General features: G+C 46.2%; 1 protein-coding gene across 2 annotated transcripts in view; it reads left to right on the top strand.

Annotated features, from left to right (window-relative positions):
• Nucleotides 1-15,019, top strand: part of GRID1 (glutamate ionotropic receptor delta type subunit 1) — a 714,118-nt gene extending 699,099 nt beyond the window's left edge. For both annotated transcript variants that reach the window (XM_054580465.1, XM_054580464.1), the window contains 2 exons: nt 4,779-5,019; nt 14,500-15,019. In XM_054580465.1, the coding sequence (XP_054436440.1) occupies nt 4,779-5,019; nt 14,500-14,928 (670 nt within the window). In that variant the 3' untranslated portion in view covers nt 14,929-15,019. The remainder of the gene's footprint in view (nt 1-4,778; nt 5,020-14,499) is intronic.
• Nucleotides 15,020-15,329: the final 310 nt, after the last annotated feature.

Below are 15,329 nucleotides of genomic sequence, written 5' to 3'. Positions count from 1 at the left end.
TCCTACTTTCTGGATTTTGACTGGGATCTTCTTATCATGAACACTTGAGCCTAAGCCCCATTTGGGGAAGGCAGAGGAGGAGAGCCTCTGACTCATCCATTCAGAGGCTCATTTGCAAAACTGGGAAAAGGGGTAGAACTAATTAAGTTAAATGAGGCTTTTGTGTTTTCTCTGGATTTTAATTAAGTGTACATTCTGTATCTCCATTTGCTCCCTGGAACAGAGAGAGAGATGACAGGAAAAGGAGTAGTGATTTATCAATTGTTCAGATTAAAGGCAATTGATGAGAGAATGGCTTCTCTCTCAACATGTGTAACACACTAGTGTTCTTGACGTTTACTTCAGCCTGTGCTCTGAGACAGAAAGCTTGGTGCAGTCCAAAGACCAGCAACCCGTGGTCACCTTTCTGGAGCACATGGTCAGGGAGCTTATGGAGCAATGCAGCAGCAACAGTAGCACCAGATAACTAATGTGTCTTAGGAGAGAGCTCACAGAAGCACAAGGGTCCCTAGGGAGGGAAGCATGGAGTCCCTGTGCACTCACTCTGCTCAGAGATCTCCTGAAGGCCTGCTAAAGTGAATGCTGATGCACAGAAAAAGGAGAGACACATAGATAAAAGAGAGAGCTGGACTTTGGCTGGATTGTTCAATGGAGTCAGGGAAATGGGGGTTTCAAACAAGGTTAGAGGGGGACCTGGGAATACTCAACCTGGAAGAGATGAGTGAGTGGTTACTCACCCTCAGTATTTAAGATTTGCTGGATGTATAAAACTTTTGATGTCCTTTGTGTGGCTCCAGAGGGCAATGGATCAGGGCCAGTGTGGGAATGTGGGGTCCCAAAGAAGCAGACTTGCCCTGGAACAGGCCTGTGATCTTTTCTTCACTTGCTGACCCTGGGCTCTATTAAAAATGTCTCCGAACAGACACTGTGGGCTGCTTCCCAAGCCCCAGGTGTCATCATAAACAAAAATGGGTAGTTCAGTTTCCTTGTTATTCTGGCAAGAGGTGATTTTTTACTCTTTGCTTGAATCAGAAGACCATGTGCTCTGACTACAGGTAAATGTCCCCAGTGTGCTGTGCTGGCTTCCTCAACTATGTCATCTCTCTATATATTGAAGCCCCTTGTGGGCTGGAAGCAATGTCTACTCTGGCCTGTGCACATGGCTGTCTACTTGGGGGGATGCTCAGACCTCAGGTTGTCAACTGACTGCTTCCAGTGCCTCTTTAAGATGCTCTGTTGTTTGGTGCATGCAGAACTGTGAATTGTCCCCAGCTGTGGCATACCTGAGAGGAGCAAGGTGTCAGGTCCAGAAATCAATGCTCCATGTCATGAACAGAAAAAAGGGTCTTGTGTAAATAAAAGATCCCAGCCTTGTCTAGAACTACTGTAACCCTCTCTCCCTTAGTCCTGGGAACTAAGCTATTTCTTTGAATTTGTCTGAGGTTCCCTGCTTTGGCAAAGGACAGGGCCTATAGGCTACAACTTATGTGTATGGTGGGGTTTAAGAGCTATAGCCCATTTATGGACCATGGCATGCAGAGTGGGCATTCAATAAATGTTTAGCAACTTAATACCCATTTATAGAGCACCTATTGTGTAGCAGGCTCCACAAATATTGATTGAAGGAAAGCACCTGCAATTATATCTGTCTGGAAAGTAGAAAAACTGGCTTCAGGAAGTGGCTATTAGCTCTGGCTCCCTCATAAGCAGTATAGATTATTATGCTGTGCATTAGTTTAGCCTCGTTCTAGGAGTCATTTTGTGCCTGTGACTTGTTTTATCTTTCTTCTGTTGCTTACATATTTAAATTTTTTTTTGTTTTTATTTTATTTGATGTTTTCCTATAAATTGTCTTACTTTTGTCCTGGAATAATATTGGGTATAAAAAAATGCATACAATTGTAAGGAGCCAAAAGACGAGACACATCAGCCAAATAAAGCAGCCTGCTTGACACTGCAGTGAATGAGCAGGAGAGTGGAATCTGGCCCCGCAGTGTGCTCTGGCCAGTCTCACCATCCCTTATGCCAGAACCTGACTCTCAGAGAGCAGGCTGGCTGCACTATCACCTGGTATTCTGAAAAGATCATGGCCCCTCAGGTCAGCATGGCCTGGCTCTGAAGAGGAGTTTTGCCACTTACTAACTGCAACTGTGGGCAAATCATCTATATTCTGAACCTCAGGTCTTTAATAGGTAAAACAGACATAGTAAGAATTAATTTGCGAGCTCTTATGAGGAGTAAAACCATGTGAATTCATCAGTTCCCACTATGTTGTCAGTAAAAGGCAGCTCATGTCAGTACTGGGCCAATAAGACTGCTGGTCAATATGGCTACTAGACAGCAGCCGTTAACCAGCTTTTGTGATCTTCAACTGAACAGTTGGCATGTGTTCCCTCTTTTCATTTTGTCACAATAATTCTCTGAGGTAGGTGCATTTACTGTGATCTCAGATTTTAGTGATGAGAGAGCTCAAGTGGAGAGGTTTGGTAATATGGCTAGTATGATGTCAGAGTCTGGGTACGAGCTGGTGTCCATCAGAGCAGAATCTGCGTCAATGAACATGCAACTTGGCTGACTCCCCACGATGAACCAGGACTTCAGCCACAAGTCTCCTCTGAGGCCCGGAGGTCCTGCATATCCAACCTGAAGTTTCTGTAACATCCCAGAGGCCCAGACTACTCATATCTACCAGACAGAATGAATGGCCGGTCGGCATGAACCAGTGGGCATACAGACATGCAGCTTCCCTAACATGTCCTCAGCCACTGAGGTAGCAGGATACTATAGCTACCCAGTTAATCATGGGAAGTGCCATGTGAGAGATCTCTGGCCTCAGTTGCATACTGATCATCCCATGCCACACAAATACAGCCATGTAAATCATGTGTTTATCTCAAGGACCAAGCTTCTACATGCACAGCCACATCCTAAATCTTTTGTGCTGATCTGTATCCTGGACACTTAATGGACATTTTCTCATTATCTCACCATGGCCATTTTAGTTTAGATTTGTTTCTAATATTCAGTTAATAAATCCATATATTTATTGATGCAAGAAATATCCAATAGATGGCCCAAGTTTGTGCTGGCCACTGTGCTTTGTTGGGGGGAATCATGGAGAGTAACACATAGCCTCTGTCCCAAAGGATCTACTCAATTATTGGGAATCCAGGGTCTTTGTTGCAAAGATGAGGAAGCTGAGATTAACAGGGCAAGTCACTTATCTGAGGACAGCCAGCTGATATCTGGTGCTTCCAAAGCCTACTCTGTGTACTGAGTCAGGGTATTCCCAGGCAGCAAGAGGCCATGCTGTTTCACCCATGATGCTGACAGGTCAAGGAACCCTCTCAGGTTTTTACCCTCCCTGTCCACTAGTGACAGCCCATGCATGGACACTGAGCTCAGCCTCAGCCTGTGTCACAGTTGACCTGAAATGCAGATCCAAGGCACTGCTCAGCTGGGCAATTGAAAATGAGTTTCTCTTGGTTTTAAAGAACCACCACTTTCCAACTGTATACACCCAGAGGGGCCAGAGGTCCAGAGTGTTGTCAGCTGAATGTATTGCCATAGACTGAGCTTAAAGACCCTCCTCCCCAAATGGAAAAGCTTAGGTGTGAGGAGCCTGGGGGCTACCAGCTACCATTAACTCACTGTTCAGACCCCTGAATTATAGGGAGAGGCCTTAAAATAGCACAACAAAGGAAAACTGCCACCCAGGCACCTACGTGGGGAATATGGGAACAGTGGGGGTTGCCGCACATTTGCAAGCAGGATAAAATCCAAACTCCCACTCTTTCAGAGCCTGTGTTCTTGGTTCCGCCTACTTTCCTGTCTTCATCTCCAACCTCCTCCTCTTCATGCACCGCACCCCTCATCGGTCTCACTGGCCACGTTTTAGCTTCTCAGACATGTAGAACATTTACCTCATCTCAAATGTAGTTCTAGTCTCCTTGCTGAATGCTAACCCTGCCACCAACCATAAAGGGACTGTGGCAAAATATTTCACCTCTCGGTGCTTCAATTTCCTTCTCTGTAAAAATGGGAAAGTGGAAGTAACCATCTCAAAGGGTTGACATGAGGATCGAATACAATTTGTTAAGCACTTGGAATACTTCTTAACACTTTCCTGTCACCTCCTTGATGAGGTTTCCCCTAAGCCTCCAGCTTAAGCCATCATCCCAGGGCACTATTTCCTAGCACTCCACCTTCATTTCATCGTATGGTCACAGCTCTGTCTGCACATTGATACTCTGATTGTTTTCATGTTTGTATATGTGTCTCTAGACCATAAGCTCAGCGGTGTTGAACATCATACTTGGTACAATAAAGATACTCCTTATATCGAAAAAAATGAATGAGTGATTTGGTGAATCCTAGTGGGAGTGACTTAGGATACAGTTATTGAAGCTTGAGAGAAAGCATTTTGTAAGCATGAACATCCTAAGTCCACAGACTAAGTATGTGTCCCACCCATTTCTGTATTTCCTGATTTCATCCTCAGAGAGTGCCTCAGGATCCCACGTGTTTTGCTATTGGACTTTATCCCTGGCCAGGGGGACAGGGTGGGAGAGGGCATCGAGGCTTATGGGGAGAAGAGTGACAAAACCTGATGTGATTTTGGAAAGAGCATTCTGTCTGCAGAGTGGAAAACGGATTAGGTTGGGGGAAGTTTAGGCAGAGAGCTGCGATGATGGTTCATCATTGTCTGCAGTGGGGCCAGTGTCGGGGCGGGGGAAGGGGCTGAGGCCCCCATAGCTCATGTGGATTGTGTCTTGCAGAATCCTGGAGCTGCAAGACACCGGGGATCTGGATGTGCTTAAGCAGAAGTGGTGGCCTCACACAGGCCGCTGTGACCTCACCAGCCATGCCAGTGCCCAGGCTGACGGCAAGTCCCTCAAGCTGCACAGCTTTGCCGGTGTCTTCTGCATCCTGGCTGTTGGCCTCCTCCTCGCCTGCCTGGTGGCTGCCCTGGAGTTGTGGTGGAACAGCAACCGGTGCCACCAGGAGACCCCCAAAGAGGTCTGTGCCCTGGGTCCTGCTTCTCCTTCTTGCAGTCTAGAGGCTGGGCAGTGCTACTGGGCTACTTGTTGGGTGGTTTTCTTCCTGTTAGTATTTACCTGAGTCACTTGTCTGGACACAGCAGTGTTTTATATTGGGGGATGATATCATCATTTTATTTTGATTTTAAAGCTAGAGAACAAATGTTAGGGATGTTTTCATGCTTGAACAAAGTATCAAGGCACCAGCCATGGCCACTCAAGCCCTGGTTTTATCTTTTGAGTGGATACAGCATGAACAGCACCAGAGAGCCCTTCCCCACCCTATCCCACCCATGTGCCTCCTCCCCCACCTAAAGGAACCCACTGTAGGGTAAGAGAAGAAACCACATTCCTTCCTGGTTCTCTTTGGCTTCTCACCAAGGGCCACAGGGCCTGTTCCCCCAGCATGTGAGGGGGGACCAGCCCCTGCCTCTCCCATTATCCCTTCCTTACTCTCTGGTTCCTCCTCGGAGGACCTAGCCTTGCACTCTTTCTACTAGGCACACCCAGCACAGGGAGCATTGTGACTCTGTCCAGAGTTCAGGTTCTAGGCACACTTTCCTTTCTTTCCCGTTTGTATCAACTACAAGCTAACTCTGTCCTTCACACTTCCTTCTCATTGGATTTTCGTTCTTCTTCAAGCTCATTTTATAAAAAATATGAAGCCTTCAGTAAGGTCCCCTGGAGACAACTCCTCTAAGGGAGGGTGGTGAGGAGTATGTTTTGTAATGATGCTCCATCATCAGAAACCTGCGCACGGGCATTGTAGCCCAACCCCAGCCACTCCATCACAGGGCTGTCACTACAGGTTATATACACCTTTGCTACTTCTAGAATCACAGTTCCACTTATAGTTTATGTGGAGACAAGCAGATGTAAATTTCAAACAAGAAGCAGTAAAGTAACAGCGCCAAATCCAAAGAGGCAGCAGAGGCACGGCCACCATCTCTGCCACCTGGAGAGACTGGATGGCTACATACCGTACCTCAGTTTTTAATGGAGCCCTGGTCGGGCTGGGGGTGAGGACAGACCCTCACCACCTGTTTCTCCCCACCCAGGTCTGTCTATACGCACAGAAGTATCAGTGGGCAGCTGGATGGTGTGCTCTTGAAACCACTCCCAGTAGGACCAGGGAGGACCAGCTCACATTGTACCCACTATCTATGTTTTTTTTTTAAACCTAAACCACCAGCCCATTTACCTTTGTGTGAATTCCCCTAGGGTCAGGGGAGCAGGAGAGATTCTCTAGGTGGGCGACACTCTCACTGTCGTGGAGTGGTGTGTTGGAGTAGGGACCCAGGGGAAACAGACTCAGGCTCAGCCCTCAAGAATGTTCTTTGTGAGCCAGGTTCAGGGAGATGCCATCCTTCCTCTATTGGAAGTATTTGTCTGCTCTCAGCCATGTCCCCCAGCTTAGTGTTTAGAGACAGGCCCAGCCTGGACAGCCCAGAATGAACTGTCAGGTTGTGGTGTGTTTGTGTGTCTGCAAGCATGTGTGTGAGAGTGTCTGTGTGTGTGAGTAAATCTGTGAGTGTGTGAGAGTGCATGTGAATGTGAGTGTGCGACTATGAATGTGTGTCTGAGTGTGTATGAAACTGTGTGTGTGTGTGTGAGAGAGAGAGAGAGAGAGAGAGAGATTGAGAGTGAGTTTGGGGAGAGACGTTGAAGGCAGAAGTGAAAAAAGAAGGGGACAGAGGAGCAGCTTCCTCTTGCCTGGAAAGCACCCAGTCTTCCATTCTGGTCTCTGCATATGCCCAGGATCTCAGGCACGAGAGGTAAGGATGACATACATCAGTCCTTCTTACAAAATATGCAACTTTCTGTCCAGGCCACTGCTAACCTGCTTCCAAATAGGAAGGAGAACTGATGAAGAGTCAGGTTGTAAAAACACAGTAGCTGCCTTTCCTCCAGCCCTTTTGAGTGTTGCATGGAAAAGAAGGAGGGAAATGCTATCTCTTTTTCCCGCTTTTATGGGTTTCTGATTGTCAAATGACGTTTCTCCCTCCCTCTTTCTTCTCCTTTAATATATATGACCTTAGGAACACAGATCCTGTCCTCAGAGGCTCCCTTCTCCATGGGCAGGTGAGACAGAGGGGCACCCAGCCAGCCTGGGCATGATGAGGCCATCAAGGGTAGGGTGCCAGTTAGTAAAGAGTTCTTGGGGGTTGGGGTTATTAGAGCTGAGTGTTGAAGGATTTGTACAAATCCTAGAACTAGGATGAGATGAAGTTGCCTTTCAGGCAGGGTGAACAGCATGGGGATAAACAAAGTCATCACACCTCCAGAGCTCTGGGGGCTGGAGCATTGACATCAGCAAGGAGGTGGGTATGGATGGTGCTGGAGTGGAAGCAGGGACTTGCTCTGAAGGACTTAGATGCTAGGGAGTTTGACTCTTATAAGGGGAAAAGGAACCAAGAAAGCAGTAGAAACAACAGGATTGTAGAAGCATACCTTTAAAACCTTCAAACAAGAATGAGGGTTATTTAATCCAGAACTTTGTGTTACTGGTTGGCTGTTTTATGGAGCAGAATTTGCAGTTGGGTAAGAGTGTCTGGTTCATCTTAGAAAGCTTTATCGTGGGGCATTGGCCATATTTATTAAGAGCCAGAAACCTGTCTTTGGGTGGAGTCCCAGTCATATTTAATGGCCCATACAGACGTCTTCAGAGTTTAGACACCTGCTTGAGGAAGAGTAGTAATGTGCATTCAACCCCTTAATACTCATGTGGATTTGAGCTCATATTTTTTCTAAGGAATCAGATGATTATATAGTTACCCAATGCAGGTGAGCACACCAAGCTCTGCAGATGCAGTTAAGAGCCACCCGCTAGATTTATGGGGGAAGTGGAATCATTGCTCTCAGAATAAAATATTCATGAAATAAAGATGAGAACTGCACAAATGGGAGGTGACATGAGGACTGAGGGATGAATCATCCATCACTGGCTGGAAGCTTGGAGTTCTTGTTGCTTCCTGCCTTGCCTGCCCTCTATGGCCCCTGCATCCTCTGCAGACAGGAGCTGACAGAGGCCAGGGGGGCCAGACAGCAGTGGCAGAGGAGTAGATGGGCCCCTCCATGTGGCCAGTGGGCTGGCCTAGGTCTGCATGCCCACTTGCTCTTTGTGGGAGATTTGATCCTGGGATCCTTTGACTCTGCGCCCTTCCCTGCCTCCAAGCCTCTGATGCTTTTTAAACTCCATGTGGATATTTGTCTCTCTGGTACCTTTTCTCTCTTTGTTTATGCCAAACTGACAGTGTGGCCCTGGGGTTCAAAGAGGGAAGGTATACAAAGTGCCCTATGCAGCACCTGTCCCATTGGATGTGCTTGGTGAATGGTGGCAAAGGGGCCACTTCCTTAAAGGACCTTGTGATGGGCAGGAAAGGATGTAGGGATGACAGGTCACATCTTTAGTGCACCTTCCCTGTGCCAAGAAAATGATACGTTACTTAACTCTCTTCGAGTCTCTTCAAAAAATATTTGAGGGAGGTCTCCTCACCCCAGGGGAAATGGGACTCAGAAGTGGTTTGGGCAGAACTGGGGTATGAGTGAAGTGTCTGTCATTGGGCCTTTCATCAGCTGTGTACAGGAGCAGAAGTTTCCTCTTAGAATTTTTCAGAGGGTTTGGAGAATGAAGAGTGTAACCGAGCATTCTTCCTAAAGCCAGAGAGAAACTGAACCCCACTTTCTCTCTTCTGAAAACTAAGTCCGGCTCAATGCCTGCGCTGTTGAAATCATACCACTTGGCACAAGAGGGAAGGAAGGAGGTGTGTGTTTCAGCCCTTACCCCAGGGCCTTCCAGGAAGAAGGCATGAACACTTGTCATACACCATATATATGTCACAAGCAGCTCAGATATGGCTCCCCTTCGTAAAACCTCCTCTGCCTACCTCCATGGGCTGCATTCATGCCAGAGGTGACTCCAAATTGCCACCGATGCTGTACTTGCCTATCTTGGCTTCAGGTTTGCTGGCTCTTCCCACTTCTACACCCACATCACTTTGCCCAGTCTCTGAAAGAGTATGATCTCTTGTTAATGGATGATGAATATAACTGAAGTATTGAGCAACTTCTATGTGCCAGGGACCAAGATGGATGCTTTACCAAGAACGTTAGCTCATCTGGTAGTAGAAGCTCAAAAGTATTTATCGAAGGAATGAACCAGTCTGGGTGTCTATAAAGAAAACGTTATTAATGTTAAATTGTTGTGTAAATCATTGCAGCTGGATCAATGGCTTTCAATTCTTGCTGCACATCAGGGGTCATTAATCCTGGGGCTTTTTCAAAGTACAGATGCTTGAGATCCATTTTCCAAAGGGCTGTATTAGGTAGATCTGGACAACTGTAATTTCTAGACGCTCCACATGTGCTTTGATGTCCTGGCAAGGGTGAAAATCCTGCCAAGGGGAAATTGGGAACATGCAGCAACCATTTGGGAGCTGGGCAGATGTTGGCTCTGATCCTGACACTTCACTTACTGTGGAATTCTGTGACCTTGAGCAAGGCTGTTTATCCCTGGCCTTTGTTCACTCCATGTATTCCTGCTGCAATCATTAGCTCCTTCCTCTCATTGCCCTCCCCTACAAAATCTTCAGTTGAGCCCATTAGAACTTTTTCTCATCATGCCCTGAAAAACTGCCCAGCATTCCCTGAGACTACTTCACTGAAGTTACATTCAGCTTCTTTGCACTTATACAATCATTAGTCTCAGACTCCCAGCCCAGCTCTTTGGGGTCAGGAAAGTCTTTGGAGCAACACTTAAGATCATGTTGATGGTGTTTCACCCAGATGTTGGGTCTCAGTTACCACTTGGTTGGTCTCAAGGACACCTCCTATAAGCATCCCAGATGGGAAGTCCCTCAATACATTTTGTTCCTGCCCGACTTAAAGTAGAAGCCATTGGATGCCAAACAAAGTCATTTCTAATGAGTCCCCCGTGTGCCTGGCTGTTACATAGATGATAGTTTACTTAATTACTGTTTTCCAATACACTGTGTTATTTCCACATTGGTGAACAGCAGCTTAATTACAGAACTTTATCTCTCTGCAAGACAATGACTGGGAAAGGGTCCCCAGTAACCTCTGTTGGTACATCTGTCATCATGTTTAATATGAGGTAAGAAACACAGAGCTGGAATTCAGCTGGATTCATGGATTAATGCCATCAGTAAATTTTATGTAATAGTCAGGGATATTTCACTAGGTTAGTTACCTACAATAAATTAATGAAGGGAGCAGCAAGTTTCCAAGTTTCCATAGCTGTCATTACTTGGTTGAACGCTGAAACCTTGGGATAATGAGGGTATAAACTGATGTAGTTCACATTAAAAAGCTCATTATTTGATTTTGCATAACATAATAGAATGCCCCATTTTGTCTAAAATATAGATGATTATTCAGATCACTCTTTCCTTGAGTAGGTAGATTATTTCAGCCTCTTACCTTGGCCTGGGGGCCACCAAAAATAACAGTGCATGCTAAATCTGTGGCCCCAGGTGATCCAAGAAGACAGTGCTCCTAGGGTTTCCAAACAAGGTGGTTTCCTCCAGTTCTCTGCACTGCAGCTCTATCCCTGGACAATGGCAGGAGCAGGCAACATGGAGGGCATACTGGGAGACTCAGAAACAGGCCACATTGGTTTTCCAGAGAGAATTCAGAGGTGTTTGCTGAAGTTCCATTTATTTTCTTGTCCAGTTAAACAACAAATGCAGGAATCTTGTGATGGCACCCTCTTCCTCCAGGGTTTGCTTTGTTTTGGGGCTACTGCCAGGAATAGAATTTGGATAGGATGAGGTCCCATTGGTGCAAAGAGGATGAATTCTTGACTGCCATTTGAGGTGAGAAGGTAACCCTTGAGTTTCTTCAAGTGGTGTGGACATTTTCTTTTTATCCTGGCATGGACAATACAGGCTAATAAATAACCTCAAGTCAAGGTTAATACCCACTGCATGCTTTGCAGTTCTTCTTGGAACTGCTTTATTTGTCCTTAATTTAAGGCAAGAAAAAAATAACTGTGGATTGATGAAGCTATTTATTCAAGCTCTTTCTTCCAAAAATACTAACTCTAGGGTAATTTGATCATCTTCACAACAACAGCCTGGGTTGGTCTTTATTCTAGAAGCTTTGATGTTACCTGATCTGCTCCTCACAGCTATGATTATTGGTGTTGGCTCCCTACCACTTCATACCACTCCTCCCCTCCTCCCCACCAAACCTCTTATTCCTTGTCCTTCACTGGTAAAGGATTTCATTTTGAAGACCTACTTTGCTCACATTTTTCAGAGGGTTTGGTTGGCGGGTCTTGCCCCAAAGCTCCCTGGCATTAGGTAGAAGGGCCCTTTTCACTTTTCCTCAACTCTCAACTCTGCCTCCCTGTGGCCTTCTTTGGCAGGAAATTCTCCCAAAACAGCTGGGGTCTAGAAACAGAGAACAGCATGTCCTGAACACCTGTCCTGGCCCAGTGCTCATTTGACTGATAAAAAGAGCGAAGTCCTTTGTTCTAAATGCCAAGATCCAAAGCAAACACATTTGGGACTAAGGCACTTGTCTCCCCCTTTAAGTTAATCTGCTCTTAAACTTGACTTCATTCTATATCCAATGGGATCCTTGAAGCCCTGAAAGAAAAGTAGAAAGGGGGAGAGGCAAGATTATGCAACTAACTAGTTTTCTCAATGATCCAAGGACCACTTACTTGGTCATCAGCTTTCCTTTGATGGAATCTAAAGGCTCTGCCAGACGGGTACTCTGCTTTTCCAGCCTTCTCCAAGCTTTGCTGGCTGAAAAGAGAAGGGAATCTTATATTATTAAACCCCAAGAATGTCTGAAATTATCTCTTAGTTTCTTCAGCTTCCAGGATCTCTGGTTCCAGTCTTGTGACTTTCACACATTTTGAAATGAAAACAGTCTATAGATACAAATATTTTCCAATACAGCCATGGCACTGACTTTGCCTAATGCAGACAAAGGAGCCATATCATAAGTTTATTGGGAGCTCACAGCAGCCATGAGAAGGCAGAAGAGGTTGGCTGGGTGATAAGCAGGAGCCAAGACTTGTCCAGAGGGCTGGGGGGCAAGATGCAATATGATGGTCATAGAGCAGAAAGCTTATTGAAGAACTACTGCTGTAATATATATAACATCAACCACTTTCTGTCTCTTTATCTCTTTGTTCAGGATTCAGAGTCAGTCTTTGCTTGAGTCATGGTCCTGCCCATTGGCTACAGGTTGTCAGGGCACTTAAACTCCTATCCAGAAGGGAAGAAATAATTCCCCCAAAGCAAATAAACCAGTTTTCTTAGATAGGGTGAACTGATGCTGAGTAGCCCTGAAACAGCCAGTACTCACCATAACATTTAAAAAAAATACTATTAGAAATAGTTTCACATGCGAAACTAAAAGCAAGCATAAATAAAATGGAGGAAATGTTGCATAGAGAAAAGGATCAATCATGCTGTAAGGCAATTAAGGAAAGAAATTCAATTTGCTTTGTTATATATTTTACAAACTGTTGAAGGAGTCAGTGAAAGACATTGCATGCATCATACTTAGTTGGACAATGTAAGTTTTTTGTGGTCCCCAGCCACTTTCCCCAATTTTACACATGATACTTGCCACCCAAAGGTGATCCCAACTCAGAGATGGTCTCTCAAAGTCAACCAGCAGAGTTCCACTCTGTGGAGCTTCAGATCACTGGAATCTTGGCTCTGTCCACAGATATCTGATATCATTTCCATCTATGACACCAAGCCATACCCCATAGTCTCTTCCACCCTCAAACTAGTTGGCTTTCTTTTTCTCAGGTTTTCTCCTGGCCTATATGTTATCAATTTTTTTGTCCTGGGAGAGGTTCTGGGAAAAAACAGCAAGTGTCACACTGGAAGCCAAGCTCTGTGCAGTAGTCATACGCTTGACAAAGGTGTGAAGGGAGCAATGGCTCTGTTTTCTCTACCCAAGTGGGTGCTGGGAGCAAGGAGTGAACTGCAGAAGCAGCTTCTTTGCCTGAGAAAGGCTGGGTTGAGTCTTCATGGGGGTCAACCACATGGTTGTGTGCTCAAGTGAGGGGGAGTTCAAACTAGTTATTTAGGGTTTCTACTTCCTGGGGTAAACACTCTCCTTCCAGCACTATAAGAGCTCAAACAGCCACTGGAATTGTCCTTTGATCTGTGTGGTTTCTTCTTTTGTTTTCTTTTGAAAGCACATTAAGGGCTTTCACATTTTTTGGTTTTTCTAACAACCCTACAAGATGGGCAGAGGACAGGTTCTTCTTTCCACCATATGGATATCAACATTAGACAGCCTGTGGTGTTTTGTCTCAGAGTTGGGCTTTGACATGGTATTTCTCTTGGAGTTTGACATCAGGGAAGTATAGTCAGGAGGCATGACCTTGACCTTGCCTGGCACATCAGCACTCACAATGCCTGAAAATAGATCTGCAAATTCTAACACCTCATTGAGAGGCTGTCGTGGTTCCTCCACTGGGCATCTGGTCTTGTGCCCCACTTTACCATGGGAGACCAAGGAAGCAGATTCTATTGTTTTTGTTTTTAAGGAGCTTTAAAGCAGTTGATGTCCTTGATTTATTCTGACATTGTCAACAAATCAAGTTATTTGAAAGGAGTGACATTTGTTCTATTTTCTTTTTTAAGCAAATAAAATGATTTTCTTGATGTCATTCATCATGTGGAGAGGCTCAGGAGTTACAGCCATGCCCATCTTAACAGCCAAGGCCTTATGATACCAGCAGAGTCAGCTGACCCCTGGGAAGTCCCTTTCTTCACCATCCCCACCATACACCCCCATTCCCACCCCTCACTCCCATCCCCATCCTGGAACCAGGACCCCTGAGCTTTCCAGACAAGGAAATTCCCCCTCCCTTATATCCATGGAGATTTTGTTCAGGAAGAAAACAAGCCTCAGGGTGAGACAGGGCCTTCCCTCCAGCTCCAGGCACTACCTCTGTCTCTCACTGGGGTGTGTCTCTGAGGACTCATTTATATTTCTGAATCTAAGCTTCCTTTGTGTAGGGTGGGAGTGAGTACACCAAGTCTTTTGAGCATTATAAACTCTAAGTAGCAAATACATGGGGCACTTTAGGGGCTCTAGGACCATTCCCTTTTGCTCCCAAGGTAAACTTCCTCTTTCTCTGTCTGCCAGTTCTTCAAAGCATTTTCTCCCAAGATCATTGGGTATGAAGGCAATGATTCTGAGCAGAGTATGAAGGGGAGGCACATACTGCCAAAGCTGGCTTGTGGAATCCTTGTTCCCTGGGGGCAGTGTCCTAGGCTGCTGGTCCCATAAAGCTGAGGGCTGGATATATCTGAAGGAAGGTGGGAGAAATGGAAGAATGCTCCCCCACTGTCCACCCAGCCAAATAGATCTGGGGTCTTCAGGCCTCGAGAGTTGTAGACAGCCAGCCTGGGCTCATGATAGGGCTCAGCCTGACCTTCTTGTGCTTTCCCTCCAGGACAAAGAAGTGAATCTGGAGCAGGTCCATCGGCGTATGAACAGTCTAATGGATGAAGACATTGCCCACAAGCAGATTTCCCCAGCATCCATTGAGCTCTCGGCCTTGGAGATGGGGGGTCTGGCTCCCAGCCAGGCCTTGGAGCCAACGCGGGAATACCAGAACACCCAGCTCTCAGTCAGCACCTTCTTGCCTGAGCAGAGCAGCCATGGCACCAGCCGGACACTCTCATCAGGGCCCAGCAGCAACCTGCCACTGCCACTGAGCAGCTCGGCCACCATGCCCTCCATGCAGTGCAAACACAGGTCGCCCAATGGGGGGCTGTTCCGCCAGAGCCCAGTGAAGACCCCCATCCCCATGTCCTTCCAGCCCGTGCCTGGAGGCGTCCTTCCAGAGGCCTTGGACACCTCCCACGGCACCTCCATCTGACCACGCCGCCTGCCCTCCCGCCCGACCATCCACCCACCCGACCAGCAGAGCTTTTTAATACAAGGAATCAACACAAACCACACACACACACACACACACACACACACACACACACACACACACACAGAGACAGACTTACATTTTTCTTGTACATACCTGTAAATAATGACAGAATGGAGTGGGGTAAAAGTGTATTTTGAATATTCCCAATTTTCGAAGTCAGTAAAAAAAACCCCAAAAACTGTATGAATGGCTTTGTAAATTTTGTTCTATATGAATAAAAAGGCAAATTACTTGTGATCATTCTGAAGTGCCAAAGAAGCCCCCTGTTCCTGAGCCTTTCTGAGGGCAGGAGGAGTGATCAGATAAGGAGCCCCTTCCTGCTCAGAGAGAGGGGAAGG

This window comes from Pteronotus mesoamericanus, unplaced genomic scaffold (assembly GCF_021234165.1).
Source record: "Pteronotus mesoamericanus isolate MK-2021 breed Mesoamerican mustached bat unplaced genomic scaffold, CSHL_Meso_final contig_59, whole genome shotgun sequence".
Lineage (NCBI taxonomy): Eukaryota > Metazoa > Chordata > Mammalia > Chiroptera > Mormoopidae > Pteronotus > Pteronotus mesoamericanus.
This window is presented reverse-complemented; position numbering and strand designations above follow the sequence as displayed.